This window comes from Oncorhynchus clarkii, chromosome 3 (genome assembly GCF_045791955.1).
Source record: "Oncorhynchus clarkii lewisi isolate Uvic-CL-2024 chromosome 3, UVic_Ocla_1.0, whole genome shotgun sequence".
Taxonomy (NCBI): domain Eukaryota; kingdom Metazoa; phylum Chordata; class Actinopteri; order Salmoniformes; family Salmonidae; genus Oncorhynchus; species Oncorhynchus clarkii.
In genome coordinates, this window is record NC_092149.1 from 32,777,797 (window position 1) to 32,794,506 (window position 16,710).

The 16,710-nt window shown below is 42.3% G+C and overlaps 1 protein-coding gene across 1 annotated transcript in view; it reads left to right on the top strand.

The window, feature by feature from the left end:
• Positions 1-16,710, top strand: part of LOC139393481 (myomesin-3-like) — an 80,498-nt gene that overhangs the window by 13,074 nt on the left and 50,714 nt on the right. The window contains exons 3-4 of the mRNA XM_071141984.1: positions 3,907-4,011; positions 14,148-14,307. Of these exons, the coding sequence (XP_070998085.1) occupies positions 3,907-4,011; positions 14,148-14,307 (265 nt within the window). The remainder of the gene's footprint in view (positions 1-3,906; positions 4,012-14,147; positions 14,308-16,710) is intronic.

Below are 16,710 nucleotides of genomic sequence, written 5' to 3' on the forward strand. Positions count from 1 at the left end.
ATGTTTCCACCCCCATGCTTCACAGTAGTTATGGTGTTCTTTGGATGCAACTCAGCATTCTTTGTCCTCCAAACACGACGAGTTGAGTTTTTACCAAAAAGTTATATTTTGATTTCATCTGACCATAAGACATTCTCCCAATCTTCTTCTGGATCATCCAAATGCTCTCTAGCAAACTTCAGACGGGCCTGGACATGTACTGGCTTAAGCAGGGGGACACGTCTGGCACTGCATGATTTGAGTCCCTGGCGGCGTAGTGTGTTACTGATGGTAGGCTTTGTTACTTTGGTCCCAGCTCTCTGCAGGCCGTTCACTAGGTCCCCCCATGTGGTTCTGGGATTTTTGCTCACCGTTCTTGTGATCATTTTGACCCCACGGGGTGAGATCGAGGGAGATTATCAGTGGTCTTGTATGTCTTCAATTTCCTAGTAATTGCTCCCACAGATGATTTCTTCAAACCAAGCTGCTTACCTATTGCAGATTCAGTCTTGCCAGCCTGGTGCAGGTCTACAATTTTGATTCTGGTGTCCTTTGACAGCTCTTTGGTCTTGGCCATAGTGGAGTTTGGAGTGTGACTGTTTGAGGTTGTGGATAGGTGTCTTTTATACTGATAACAAGTTCAAACAGGTGCCATTAATACAGGTAACAAATGGAGGACAGAGGAGCCTCTTAAAGAAGAAGTTACAGGTCTGTGAGAGCCAGAAATCTTGCTTGTTTGTAGGTGACCAAATACTTATTTTTCACCAGAATTTGCTAATAAATTCATAAAAAATCCTGCAATGTGATTTTCTGGATTTTTTTTCCTCATTTTTCGTGTCATAGTTGAAGTGTACCTATGATGAAAATTACAGGCCTCTCTCATCTTTTTAAGTGGGAGAACTTGCACAATTGGTGGCTGACTAAATACTTTTTTGCCCCACTGTATATGTGCTTTCTTGAGCAGGGGGACCTTGCGGGCGCTGCAGGATTTCAGTCCTTCACGGCGTAGTGTGTTACCAATTGTTTTCTTGGTGACTTGAGATCATTGACAAGATCCTCCCGTGTAGTTCTGGGCTGATTCCTCACCGTTCTCATGATCATTGCAACTCCACGAGGTGAGATCTTGCATGGACCCCCAGGCCGAGGGAGACTGGCAGTTATTTTGTGTTTCTTCCATTTGCGAATAATCACACCAACTGTTGTCATCTTCTCACCAAGCTGCCTGGCGGTGGTCTTGTAGCCCATTCCAGCCTTGTGTAGGTCTACAATCTTGTCCCTGACATCCTTGGAGAGCTCTTTGGTCTTGGCCATGGTGGAGAGTTTAGAATCTGATTGATTGATTGCTTCTGTGGACAGGTGTCTTTTATACAGGTAACAAACTGAAATTAGGAGCACTCCCTTTAAGAGTGTGCTCCTAATCTCAGCTCGTTACCTGTATAAAAGACACCTGGGAGCCAGAAATCTTTCTGATTGAGAGGGGGTCAAATACTTATTTCCCTCATTAAAATGCAAATCAATTTATAACATTTTTGACATGCGTTTTTCTGGATTTTGTTGTTGTTATTCTGTCTCTCACTGTTCAAATGAACCTACCATTAAAATTATAGACTGATAATTTCTTTGTCAGTGGGCAAACGTACAAAATCAGGAGGGGATCAAATACTTTTTTCCCTCACTGTATTGGTCCTTTTGTGTGTGTGTGTGTGTGTGTGTTTGTGTGTGTGTGTGAGAATGACATTGGCCTAGCTCGAGATAGCTGAGAGGCACAAGAGATGCACTTTTGAATTAGAACCACTACTGCGTGCTTCTGTCACAAACAGGCACAGAGCCATGGCTACTGGTGCGTCCCCTGAAGGTCCATGACACCATTTGTTTTTTAAAGAAATAATTGTTACATGGGAAATGATGGCATGTGATCATGCAACAGCAAATTAATACAATGCTGCTGCGTCTTAATTAAGCACATGTCTACACAACATGCACTGGATTCATAGCCAGAGGTCAACAAACAATCCTTATGATTAGTGACCCTGTTGCAATTGTTAAGTGCTGGGATGTATTCATTAGTCCACACCGTATCAAAGTGTTTTGAAACAGAAAAAAAAAAAAAAAAGCTTTTCCTATTGGACAAGTTCTGGATGTCCCTTCCTGTTTCATTTTGTTTTATTTTTGTTAATTGTCAAATGAATATGACCCTGGGGTCAAAACATTGGCCGTTCGTTCCTCCTGGCTCTACAACCTCCCCACAACAAAACAACATGGCTTTATGCACCACTGAAAAAGAGGAACAAAGCCGATTAAAACTACGCAGAACAGAAGGCAGCAGGTGATTATAACATTACTCTCAGTTGAGAGAAAACAGGTCAGCCACAGCATTGCCTGACTAGATTTCAGCTCGGTTAGGACCCCACATGGGAGCACCTATCTCAACCAGATATCACGTCAGCTGCAGTTACTGGCTGGGTGGGTGTTTTGTGGGACTTTTTTAATTCATGATCCATAAAAACAAGGATGAACTCGCAGGGATGTTTAAAGATTCAACATGATGCTCATTTGTCATAACTGAAAAGGCCACAGAGAAGATTTATGCACAATTGCTACAGCTGCCATGCTAAATAAAATCCAATCAAATTGTAAGGTCTACACAACAGGTGTAAACCTTACCATTAAATGCTTACTTACAAGCCCTTAACCAACAATGCAGTTTTAAGAAAAATAAGAGTTAAGAAAATATTTACTAAATTAACTAAAGTAAAAAGAAAGTAACACAATAAAATAACAATAACAAGGCTATATACAGGGGGTACCGGTTAATCGAGGTAATTGAGGTATTATGTAATGTACTGCAGGTAGGGGTAAAGTGACTATTACCCCCCAAGAAAATGGGGGATAATTGCAAAAAACGAATATTGTATAATCTCGTTAGAATGTTAACATGGTAATAATTCATCACACAACTGATTTATTGCTCTTATCTTTACACCCGTTTTACATTGGTTTGGAGGTTCCCAGGTGTTGCACTGCTGTGTTCCCTTAAAATTGATATGACGAAAGGCCTTGTACGTGTTACTTAAAAGCAAGAGATAACGACTTCAAATCTTACATTGAACAGACTTACACAATGCATCCGGAGGTGATATCACAAATTATTTTACAAACCATTCAATAGCGACTGCTGACTAGTAAATACAATGCTGCCTCTTAATTCCCTCTCTACCTTTATCCTGTATCTAGTCGCTGATCCAAATAAAGGCCTGTAGTCCACTCTAAGCTGTAGAGCTAGTCAAGTAGTCTTAGTTTGGACAGCGACAATGACATCGTTATTCACAGAGGTTATCCGTCTCTATTATCATGCTGAACTCCAGCTCTATCTCAGCTGTTAATATTGCCTTTGTTTCTATTCAGTTGTTATTCTCAACAGCTTGTTCTGTTGGTAAGTAAAATCAGACTCCAGAGCACTTTGACAATTGCTGAGTGTCACGGGAATTGGAAATGATAAAGGCAAATGTAAGCAATGTTTCCGCATTTCATTTGACGTTGTCATTTTAAAAGCCAAAGCCATGTCCCCAGTAAAAAACGGTTGAATAAAACATTGTGCTTGTAATTTGGTTTTGTTCTTTAAAGGTCACCTATGAGCGGAACTCCCTCAGGTTGTGTGGCCTCCCCTGGTGGTCAGATTCAGAATAGCAGGACAGTTGTAACTACACTTGACTTGGGGCTGAGATTTCCTGTAGATGTCTGACACCCTCGTAGAAATGACACCATCTAGCTTCAGATACACGAGCCCTGTCCCACAACTCTTGTCGGACAAAACAACCTCCTCGTGATTAATTGATCATTTATTGAATTATCTGATTTCTACTTTGATTAAAATACCCAATGAATCTAATATGTTGTTGTTTGTTCTATGTCCCTGTGATGCACCAGTGATGAGGAGGCTTCCTACTCTGAGTTCTATCCCATCATTCCCGGTGATGTGATGTCGGTCAAGGAGATCCTGAACATCGGCAAATTCCCACGGCACAGGACATGGTATGTTGAGAAGAGTTACTCAGGTGTTAGGGTGTCTGATATATACAGTAATTCAGTAAGCCTTGTCCGAACCAGAATGGCCCATAGGGCATGGTTCTATGTCCTATTTCTGTAGCGTGAGGTAGCTTCATGTACAAGCACACACCCCTGCATAGTCAATACAATACGATTGGTACAATTCGTAACTAAATTATGCTTCTAAAATGCATTCACGCACCAGCAACGGCCCGTTGTAACAGGAGCACCCTGAGGTAAGATCAATGAATGTTATTATGAAACAATGTGTCAAATTGATGGCAAAGGCAGAGTTGAGGCAACGTTCAAACTGAACCGTCTACAATCGGCAACGCCTCAGCGAAGCACAAAGCAAAGACATCTCTGCTGCATCTTCTCCTGACTAATTCATCCCTGCCTGGTAGTGTTTCCAGGCTTATCTCTCCTGTGTAGAGCACATCCAGAGTGAGGCGTGGGGGTAGTCCAGCAGTTTAGGTCACTGCCTTCAGAATACATGTACCGTTGCTCACATGGGTTTCAATCTGACCCACTGCACACTCTTTCATTCGACTTTTCCTGTTGCAATCACTTCTATATTTAAATCCCAGCCCCCATCCCCGCAGGAGGCCTTTTGCCTTTTGGTAGGCCGTCATTGTAAATAAGAATTTGTTCTTAACAGACTTGCCTAGTTAAATAAAGGTTAAATAAAAAATATACATCCAATCAAATAGAGAATAGACTCAGAACATGACTCTGCAGTCAGCACAGTCTCTGACTCTCTGTGGACAGCTATCTGTATGAAACATAGCGTAGGCCTCTAAGTTAGCAACGTCAGCTATAAATATCAATGGGGACGACATGAAACGCCAAAGCCAACGCAATCTCTGCATCCTCCCACTCCACCATCCATGACAAGATGAGATCAAGTTCCACTGGCGCTGGCCCTTAGTTCAAGGGCCATCCTTCTGAAGCATCAGAGATTGAACAAAGATTCTATTCATGTCTCTTTTTTGATTTTCACTCTTCTTTTTCGCTGTCATTTAAAACTCCAGCTGCTCTATGACCTCATATACTGGCTCAATAAGTTTATATGTGATGCCAATAAACTAAACAGTAATCCCTGATGACACAAGCTTATTAACGAGCAAAGAAGTTATAGAGGAGGGAGGGAAGAGAAAAGGGCTGCGGAGGAGGTGAATGTGATGAAGTAGGGTGCATCTTTTGTTTAAAGATTATATCACAAGCTTTGGGATTTCATAACCAGCTGTCATTGTAGAGAATGTTATACATCTCAAAATAAATAGGGCTCCAGACTGGAAGGTTTAGGTCACAGTAAACATGATGGGAAGGGGGAAAAGTGGCATCTCATAACACCCTTATCCAGGGACACCTTGCCCTGTCCCTATTGTTCATGTGGCTGATAATGTGATTCAATGTAGGCCGTCATTGTAAATAGAATTTGTTCTCAACTATTTTACTTCAGCTTGAAGCTGGGGTTTTGCTAAGCCAATCCAAAAGGAGTTAGATTTGACATCTCCAAGTATAATGTAACTGGAAAAAAATGGTTGAAACAAAACATCAAGACCTTTTCGGTCATTGAGGCACCTCAACCCTAAAAACCAATCAGGTCATGCCTGTCATGACGTTGGCCTGGGGGTAGGTTTATGACGGTCATAAATACCTCTTCCTCCCTTTTTCCTCTCTCTACCCTACTGATGTGAAATTTGAAAACCCCTTGGTTAACATAGAGAGTCTGGGAACATCAGAAGGTGGGGCGAAAATGAACTATATTCTGGTAATCCGACCAATTAAATAACATATGCGGTGTTACTTAATGAATATGATGTCAGTTTGGTTGTCATCTGAGACATTCTCCTCAATGATTGGATGACATAAACTCTACAGTGGAAAGTCTACACATCAGAGTTATCGGATTCACATGGAATTGTTGTTCAATTTAAATGTTTGAATATAAAATTATTGGTGAAGAGATTAAACGTAATTTTAGCTTCCAAATTTGAGATTTGGGTTTTCATAAGGTTAGGGCTCTGCTCAATCAGTGGCCCGCCCCTGTGAAGAGGCATGGGTTATGAAACTTTTCAGACACACCCTTCTCGCTCCACTATATTTTTATTTATCTGTTATTTTACCAGGTAAGTTGACTGAGAACACGTTCTCATTTGCAGCAACGACCTGGGGAATAGTTACAGGGGAGAGGAGGGGGATGAATGAGCCAATTGTAAACTGGGGATTATTAGGTGACCGTGATGGTTTGAGGGCCAGATTGGGAATTTAGTCAGGACACCTGGGTTAACACCCCTACTCTTACGATAAGTCCCTTGGGATCTTTAATGACCTCAGAGAGTCAGGACACTGGTGCCGTCTTTCGGGTGCAATCCGAAAGAGGGCACCCTACACAGGACAGTGTCCCCAATCACTGCCCTGGGGCATTGGGATATTTTTTTAGACCAGAGGAAAGAGTGCCTCCCACTGGCCCTCCAACACCACTTCCAGCAGCATCTGGTCTCCCATCCAGGAACTGACCAGGACCAACCCTGCTTAGCTTCAGAAGCAAGCCAGCAGTGGTATGCAGGGTGGTATGCTGCTGGCAAAAGCCTATATATAGCCCAAAAGCTATATAAAGCCTTGACGAAAATGTATCTTCCTGTTCCAAGTACGTGAGGTCTGCAGCCTCTGCGTTGAAAGGACTAACATGTCAACTACAGAACTAAGCCAACCTCAGCGTGAGTTTTGGTTGCGAATGGTATGAACTTTGAACTCTTATTCACTACAGAAGTGATACCTCCTAGCCGTTGAGTTAGCCACAGCAGCTGCAAACGCGGGCTAGGAAAGAACAGACAGAGTATCCCGTCTACCACACAACGACATTACTACAACGTATGCAATTGACCACCAGAGACATTCTTCAAAGGACAAAGGACTCGGTTTGGCAACACGGTCTTCCATCTACCACCAACCTACTGAAGCGCAGCTCAGAGTAAATATTTATTGCATTTTCCTTTTCCAAATGGGCGGAAATTTAGAATGCAAAAGATACTGTATTTACGATAGCACAGTTTCTCCCTTTGTCCCTCAGTCTTCCCGCTCTTTCACTCAAACCTAGCCCCTTTTCTTTTGTGTAACCAGCTGTCATATCTGTTCCGCCCGCTAGGGACGTTTTCCTTTATGACGTAATATGTAATCAAGGTATAATTCATTCTGTGTATATGTAATTCTGTGTGATTAGTTAGGAATTTAGTAAATAAATAATTAAACCCAATTTTGTATTGCTGATTCAACTTGTTAGCCAGGGTTTGGAAGATAACCAAGAGTTTACAACTTTCAGATGAGACTGAATTAAGGTGACGATTAATATTGATTTCTATTGATGTATAATATTACTAGGTCTTTAAGAGTTTATCCGGAAGATAACAGCTCTATAAATATTATTTCGTGGTGACCCAACTCTCTAGTTAATTACATGTACATGATTAGCTCAATCAGGTAATATTAATTACGGAGGAAGGATTTTATAGAATAGCATGTCATATCACTTAATCCGGCATAGCCAAAGACACAACATGCAATCACAGTACAAAGTTTAACGTATGAAATAACTGATCTGTGACAACAAAAAAATGCTTGTTTGATCTATTCAAAGCATGTCAAAGCAGTACGAACCATGAAAAGTAAACGCACTGAAATGAACTCTTACAATGTGCTATGAACTCTGGTTCCTCTCTAACAGGAAAGCCAAGAAAGATTAAGAAGCAATCTGCCAGTCACTGGCAGTGATGAATAGAGAGATCGAGTGAAGAGGACCTTTTCTCCTTTAGAAAAGAGGACAAGTGTTTGGCAGCAGGAAGATATGCGGACTGAGAGGAAGAGTTCAAAAGAAAGGAAAGTTGTGGATCACTTGAGAGAAAGCCCATGCATCTGACAGCAGTAATAAGCCTCAGCTGTGCAGACGTGCCTGCATCTCGTTGTCATCTGAGTGGCTCTTTCACGCCCTCTTGTCCTCCCATCAACTGGAGTGCCAACCAGACCTCAGCCTGCTAACGTGCTTAGCTCTAATTCCAAGGCCCGGGCTCACCTTTTTATTTCTCTGCCTAGTAATCCCTTTCGCTCAGACATTAACAAGGTCTTTCTCCCTTCCGAAGTATATTTGCTGCATGGAAACCTAAAGCCGTTCCACCCAGGAGAGGAGCCGGATAGAAAGGGGATATTTTTGGGAGGAGAGAGTAGAGACTGATGAAATCCTCCTTGAGTGAATTTGGAAGGATATGTGGGATGGATTCTAAACCCCTTCATGGATTCGTTGAGTCTATTTCTGGGACACCTGAACGAACACCCCGGGGATATGGGATTGGCATGACATTTTGTTTTGATTCGATAACAATGTGAACACGATGCTCTCTCTCTCTATCTCTCTGTCTCTAACCCCCAATTAGAGGTGTGAGATTCTTGTTTATTCTTGTTTCACCTCTCTCTATTTCCCTCGCTCCCTCGCTCTTTCCTACAAATCCCACCCTCCTATCAGGGAGGATAGTGTAAATTCAGGACAGTATGCAAATTCACTGGATGACTCATAGGACTTAGCTCTTTTGTGGGGAGCTCAATACACTTCCAACAGTGTGAAATGATCTTGAAATGTCCATTTGAAGCAGAGTAAGCCCAGCCCTGACTGACAACCACACAAAATCATTCCTGCAGCACTGAGTGTGTATGCCACGTGGGTGTGTGGCACGTGGGTGTGTGTGGCACGTGTGTGTGTGGCACGTGTAGGTGTGTGGCACGTGTGGGTGTGTGGCACGTGTGTGCACACCGGTTTGTGTCAAGAACTGCAACGCTGCTGGGTTTTTCGCGCTCAACGGTTTCCCGTGTGTATCAAGAATAGTCCACCACCCAAAGGACATCCACCCAACTGTGGGAAGTATTGGTGTCAACATGGAACAACATCCCTGTGGAATGCTTTCAACACCTTGTAGAGTCCATGCCCTGACAAATTGAGGCTGTTTTGAGGGCAAAATGGGGAGGGGGGCGGGTGCAACTCAATATTAGGAAGGTGTCCTTAATGTTTTGTACACTCAGTGTATATGCATGCATGCATAAATGACCACTTCTCTAATCATGCATGTGAGAATAAGTGAAGTGTAGTGTGTGTGTGTGTGTGTGTGTGTGTGTGTGTGTGTGTGTGTGTGTGTGTGTGTGTGTGTGTGTGTGTGTGTGTGTGTGTGTGTTCACACTACCAATTTCAGAGGACTATCACTGTCAGTCAGTCAGCCAGGCAATGGGACACCGGGATGGAAACCCCTCTATAGATCAGAGAGAGCCTAGGAGTGTGTGTGTGTAATAAAAGGCAGATGGAGACCATGATCGGGGCATGTGTGGGGCAGGATGGGCCACCAATCAAAGAATATCAACATTGCATAAGAACCAGGGCAATGACACAGCAGTTATACAACTGAATGCCTTCATCTGAAATGTGTCTTCCACATTTAACCCAACCCCTCTGAACCAGGGGGGGGGGGGGGATCCACATCTTCAGTGCCTGGGGAACAGTGGGTTCACTGCCTTGCTCGGGGGCAGAGAGGCAGATTTTTACCTTGCCAGCACAGGGATTTGATCCCCAAAGCTCTAACCACTATACTGTGCAAGTGTACGGTATCTGTTAGATATTGGGGGCTTTTATATGTTACTTGTCGTCTTGACTGTACTGCAGCACAGCTCAGTAGTGATTTTCTTGAACTAAAGCTATAGACCTAAAGGCTATACACTGAGTGTACAAAACATTAAGAACACCTTCCTAATATTGAGTTGCACCCCTTTTGCCCTCAGAACAGCCTTAATCCGTCGGGGCATGGACTCTACAAGGTGTCAAAAGCGTTCCACTGGGATTCTGGCCAATGTTGACTCGAATGCTTCCCACGGTTGTGTCAAGTTGGCTGGATATCCTTTGGGTGGTGAACCGTTTTTGATACACACAGGAAACTGTTGAGCTTGAAAAACATGGCACCGTTGCAGTTCTTGACACTACCTTGTGCGCCTGGCACCTACTGCTATACCCCGTTCAAAGGCACTTAAATATTTTGTCTTGCCCATTCACCCTCTGAATGGCACACGTACACAATCCATGTCTCAATTGCCTCTAGGCTTAAAATCCTTATTTAACCTGTCTCCTCCCCTTCAACTACAATTACTGAAGTGGATTTAACAATTGACATCAATAAGGGATCATAGCTTTCAACTGGATTGAACTTTCAGTCTATGTCAATGAAAGAGCAGCTGTTCATGATGTTTTGTACACTCAGTGTACATCCAGGACATTTAGCATCATTTTCTTATTGAGCTTGATTTTTAGAGGCCAATCTCTCGCTGAATCTCCAGGATCTGACATATGCTATCTAAAAAAAACTGATCATAAGCAGAAATAGAGTTTGTCAGATTTTTTTTTATTCAACCCCAGGATATTTTCCCAGGCTACTGTTGAGTCGAAACATGCTTTTGTAGTACTTCTGCAATGACACATTTATATATACATTGCTGCTATTGTTTTTGTTTCATGTGTGTTGTGGTTTTCATTGTTGGTCCGTGGTATGTAATGAGGAGCAAACAGACGCTGCACTTGACACATTTATGAAATGTCTTATTCCAGTTACTAATAAGCAAGAACCCATTAAGAAAATGACTGTAAAAACAATTCCATCTGTGTGGATTGATGAGAAATGTAAACTTGTATGGTTGAGAGGGATGAGGCAAAAGGAATGGCAAATAAATCTGGGTTGCACAACCGATTGGCAAACGTATTGCAAATTGAGAAATCACGTGACTAAACTGAATAAAAAGAAGAAGCTACACGATGAAACAAAGATAAATGACATGAAGAATGATAGTAAAAGCTTTGGAGCATCTTAAATTACATTTTGGAGAGAGAAAAAAGGCAAACTCAGCTCCATCATTCATTGAATCAGATGGCTCATTCATCACAAACCTGACTGATATTGCCTACTACCTTCGTGATTTTTTCATTGGCAAGATTAGCAAATTTAGGCATGACATGCCAGCAACAAATGCTGACATCACACATCCAAGTATGCCTGACCAAATTATGAAAGACAAGCATTGCAATTTTGAATTCCATAAAGTGAGTTTGGAAGAGGTGAAAAAAATATTGTTGTCTATCAACAATGACAATTCACCGGGGTCTGAGAACATGGATGGAAAATTACTGAGGATAATAGTGGATGATATTGCCACTCCTATTTGCCATATTTTCCATTTAATCCTACTAGAAAGTGTGTGCCCACAGGCCAGGAGGAAAGCAAAAGTCATTCCGCTACCTACAGTAAGAATAGTAAAGCCCCCTTTACTGGCTCAAATAGCCGACCAATTACTAATTGTACATTTTGTTACCAACCCTTAGTAAACTTTTGGGAAAAAAATTGTGTTTGACCAGATAGAATGCTTTTTTACAGTAAACAATTGACAACAGACTATCAGCACGCTAATTGGGAAGGACATTCAACAAGCACAGTGCTTACACAAATGACTGATGATTGGCTGAGAGAAATTGATAATAGAAAGATTGGGGTGGCAGGTAGCCTAGTGGTTAGAGCGTTGAACTAGTAACTGAAAGGATGCAAGATCGAATCCCTGAGCTGACAAGGTAAACATCTGTTGTTCTGCCCATGAACAAGGCAGTTAACCCACTGTTCCTAGGCTGTCATTGAAAATAAGAATTTGTTCTTAACTGACTTGCCTAGTTAAATAAAGGTAACATTTTGGGGTCTGTTTTGTTACAATTCAGTGTGGCTTTTGACATTATCGATCATAGTCTGCTGCTGAAAGCTATGGCTTTACACCCCCTGCTATATTGTGGATAAATAGTTACTTGTCTAACAGAACACACAGTGTGTTCTTTAATGGAAGCCTCTCCAGCAAGCTGGGGAATCAGGAATCCCCCAGGGCAGCTGTCTAGGCCCCTTACTTTTTTCAATCTTTACTAACTACATGCCTAGGTACATACATAGGTTATTTACTTTCAGTAAAGCCAGTGTGTCTATGTATGCGGATGACTCAACACTATACACGTCAGCTACTACAGCGAATGAAATGACTGCAACACTTAACAAAGATTTGCAGTAAGTTTCAGACTGGGTGGCAAGGAATAAGTTAGTCCTAAGTATTTCTAAAACTAAAATAATTGTATTTGGGACAAATCATTCACTAAACTCTTAACCTCAACTAAATCTTGTAATAAATCATGTGGAAATTGAGCAAGTTGAGGTGACTAAACTGCTTGGAGTAACCCTGAATTGTAAACTGTCATGGTAAAAACATATTGATACAACAGTAGCTAAGATGGTGAGAAGTCTGTCCATAATAAAGCGCTGTTCTGCCTTCTTAACAGCACTATCAACAAGGCAGGTCCTACAGGCCCTAGTTTTTTATGGAAGAGCGGAGACTGTGAAGCAACACAAACATAGGCACAGACACATGTACACATGGTTTTGTATTGTAGACATGTGGTAGTAGTGGAGTAGTTATTTCAAAAAATTCAAAAAAATAAAAAACGGAAAAGTGTTGCGTGCATATGTATTCACCCCCTTTGCCATGAAGCCCCTAAATAAGATCTGGTGCAACCGATTACCTTCAGAATTACCTTCAGAAGTCACATAATTAGTTAGATTGCACACAGGTGGACTTTATTTAAGTGTCACATGATGTCAGTACATATACACCTGTTCCGACAGGCCCCAGAGTCTGCAACACCACTAAGCAAGGGGCACCACCATGCAAGTGGCACCATGAAGACCAAGGAGCTCTCCAAACAGGTCAGGGACAAAGTTGTGGAGAAGTACAGATCAGTGTTGGGTTATAAAAAAATATTAAAAACTTTGAACATCCCACAGAGCACCATTTAAATCCATTATTAAAAAAATTGAAAGAATATGGTACCACAACAAACCTGCGAAGAGAGGGCCGCCCACCAAAACTCACGGACCAGGCAAGGAGGACATTAATCAGAGAGAACACCATCCCCACAGTGAAGCATGGTGGTGGCAGCATCGTGCAGTGGGGATGTTTTTCATAGGCAGGGACTGGGAAACTGGTCAGAATTGAAGGAATGGTGGATGGTGCTAAATACAGGGAATTCTTGAGGGGAACCTGTTTCAGTCGTCCAGAGATTTGAGACTGGGACGGAGGTTCACCTTCCAGCAGGACAATGACCCTAAGCATACTGCCAAAGCAACACTTGAGTGGTTTAAGGGGAGACATTTAAATGTCTTGGAATGGCCTAGTCAAAGCCCAGACCTCAATCCAATTGAGAATCTGTGGTATGACTTAAAGATTGCTGTACACCAGCGGAACCCATCCAACTTGAAAGAGCTGGAGCAGTTTCGCCTTGAAGAATGGGCAACAGTCCCAGTGGCTAGATGTGCCAAGCTTATAGAGACATACCCCAAGAGACTTGCAGCTGTAATTGCTGCAAAAGGTTGCTCCACAAAGTATTGATTTCGGGGGGTGAATAGTAATGCACGGTCAGGTTTTTTTTTAATTGTCTTATTTCTTGTTTGTTTCACAATAAAAAATATTTTGCATCTTCAAAGTTGTAGGCATGCTGTGTAAATAAAATGATACAAAATACCCCAAAAATCTATTTTTAGTCCAGGTTGTAAGTCAACAAAATTGGAAAAATGCCAAGCCATATTAGGACCATAAAAATATCATTATAAACTGGTTGGTTCGAACACTGAATGCTGATTGGTTGAAAGTCGTGCTATATCAGACCATATACCATTGGTATGACAAACCGTTTATTTTTTCTGTTCTAATTACATTGGTAACCAGTTTAAAATAGCTATAAGGCACCTCTGGGTTTTGTGGTATATGGCCAATATACCACGGCTAAAGGCTGTATCCAGGCACTCCGCGTTGCGTCGCGCATAAGAACAGCCCTTAGCCGTGGTATATTGGCCATATACCACAAACCCCCGGGCCTTATTGCTTAATTCTATTTCTATGATTAGGACAGCCTCAGTGTCACAAGGAGTTGGTGTATGTACTGTATGCACGTTTGCCAACAGGCCTTTTCTCAGTAGCTTTCTAACAGGGAATCTTTTGGTTCTCTGGTCCAATAGGGATGTCCTGAAGGAGACCATGGCAGCGGATGAACAGGGTCTGAGAACTGGAGAGAAGTGGACCCTGTTTGGAAATGAGGCTGAGAAAGTAGAGGTGGAGGTGCTCAGGGAACAGCGCTATGTCCGCCAACGCTGTGACCGCATGGCCTTGCGTAGGCAGGTAAGAGTCTGCTCTGATCTCATCCCATACAGATACAGTGCCTTGCAAAAGTATTCGGCCCCCTTGAACTTTGCGACCTTTTGCCACATTTCAGGCTTCAAACATAAAGATATAAAACTGTATTTTTTTGTGAAGAATCAACAACAAGTGGGACACAATCATGAAGTGGAACGACATTTATTGGATATTTCAAACTTTTTTAACAAATCAAAAACTGAAAAATTGGGCGTGCAAAATTATTCAGCCCCTTTACTTTCAGTGCAGCAAACTCTCTCCAGAAGTTCAGTGAGGATCTCTGAATGATCCAATGTTGACCTAAATGACTAATGATGATAAATACAATCCACCTGTGTGTAATCAAGTCTCCGTATAAATGCACCTGCACTGTGATAGTCTCAGAGGTCCGTTAAAAGCGCAGAGAGCATCATGAAGAACAAGGAACACACCAGGCAGGTCCGAGATACTGTTGTGAAGAAGTTTAAAGCCGGATTTGGATACAAAAAGATTTCCCAAGCTTTAAACATCCCAAGGAGCACTGTGCAAGCGATAATATTGAAATGGAAGGAGTATCAGACCACTGCAAATCTACCAAGACCTGGCCGTCCCTCTAAACTTTCAGCTCATACAAGGAGAAGACTGATCAGAGATGCAGCCAAGAGGCCCATGATCACTCTGGATGAACTGCAGAGATCTACAGCTGAGGTGGGAGACTCTGTCCATAGGACAACAATCAGTCGTATATTGCACAAATCTGGCCTTTATGGAAGAGTGGCAAGAAGAAAGCCATTTCTTAAAGATATCCATAAAAAGTGTTGTTTAAAGTTTGCCACAAGCCACCTGGGAGACACACCAAACATGTGGAAGAAGGTGCTCTGGTCAGATGAAACCAAAATTGAACTTTTTGGCAACAATGCAAGACGTTATGTTTGGCGTAAAAGCAACACAGCTGAACACACCATCCCACTGTCAAACATGGTGGTGGCAGCATCATGGTTTGGGCCTGCTTTTCTTCAGCAGGGACAGGGAAGATGGTTAAAATTGATGGGAAGATGGATGGAGCCAAATACAGGACCATTCTGGAAGAAAACCTGATGGAGTCTGCAAAAGACCTGAGACTGGGACGGAGATTTGTCTTCCAACAAGACAATGATCCAAAACATAAAGCAAAATCTACAATGGAATGGTTCAAAAATAAACATATCCAGGTGTTAGAATGGCCAAGTCAAAGTCCAGACCTGAATCCAATCGAGAATCTGTGGAAAGAACTGAAAACTGCTGTTCACAAATGCTCTCCATCCAACCTCACTGAGCTCGAGCTGTTTTGCAAGGAGGAATGGGAAAAAATTTCAGTCTCTCGATGTGCAAAACTGATAGAGACATACCCCAAGCGACTTACAGCTGTAATCGCAGCAAAAGGTGGCGCTACAAAGTATTAACTTAAGGGGGCTGAATAAGTTTGCACGCCCAATTTCTCTGAATGATCCAATGTTGACCTAAATGACTAATGATGATAAATACAATCCACCTGTGTGTAATCAAGTCTCCGTATAAATGCACCTGCACTGTGATAGTCTCAGAGGTCCGTTAAAAGCGCAGAGAGCATCATGAAGAACAAGGAACACACCAGGCAGGTCCGAGATACTGTTGTGAAGAAGTTTAAAGCCGGATTTGGATACAAAAAGATTTCCCAAGCTTTAAACATCCCAAGGAGCACTGTGCAAGCGATAATATTGAAATGGAAGGAGTATCAGACCACTGCAAATCTACCAAGACCTGGCCGTCCCTCTAAACTTTCAGCTCATACAAGGAGAAGACTGATCAGAGATGCAGCCAAGAGGCCCATGATCACTCTGGATGAACTGCAGAGATCTACAGCTGAGGTGGGAGACTCTGTCCATAGGACAACAATCAGTCGTATATTGCACAAATCTGGCCTTTATGGAAGAGTGGCAAGAAGAAAGCCATTTCTTAAAGATATCCATAAAAAGTGTTGTTTAAAGTTTGCCACAAGCCACCTGGGAGACACACCAAACATGTGGAAGAAGGTGCTCTGGTCAGATGAAACCAAAATTGAACTTTTTGGCAACAATGCAAGACGTTATGTTTGGCGTAAAAGCAACACAGCTGAACACACCATCCCACTGTCAAACATGGTGGTGGCAGCATCATGGTTTGGGCCTGCTTTTCTTCAGCAGGGACAGGGAAGATGGTTAAAATTGATGGGAAGATGGATGGAGCCAAATACAGGACCATTCTGGAAGAAAACCTGATGGAGTCTGCAAAAGACCTGAGACTGGGACGGAGATTTGTCTTCCAACAAGACAATGATCCAAAACATAAAGCAAAATCTACAATGGAATGGTTCAAAAATAAACATATCCAGGTGTTAGAATGGCCAAGTCA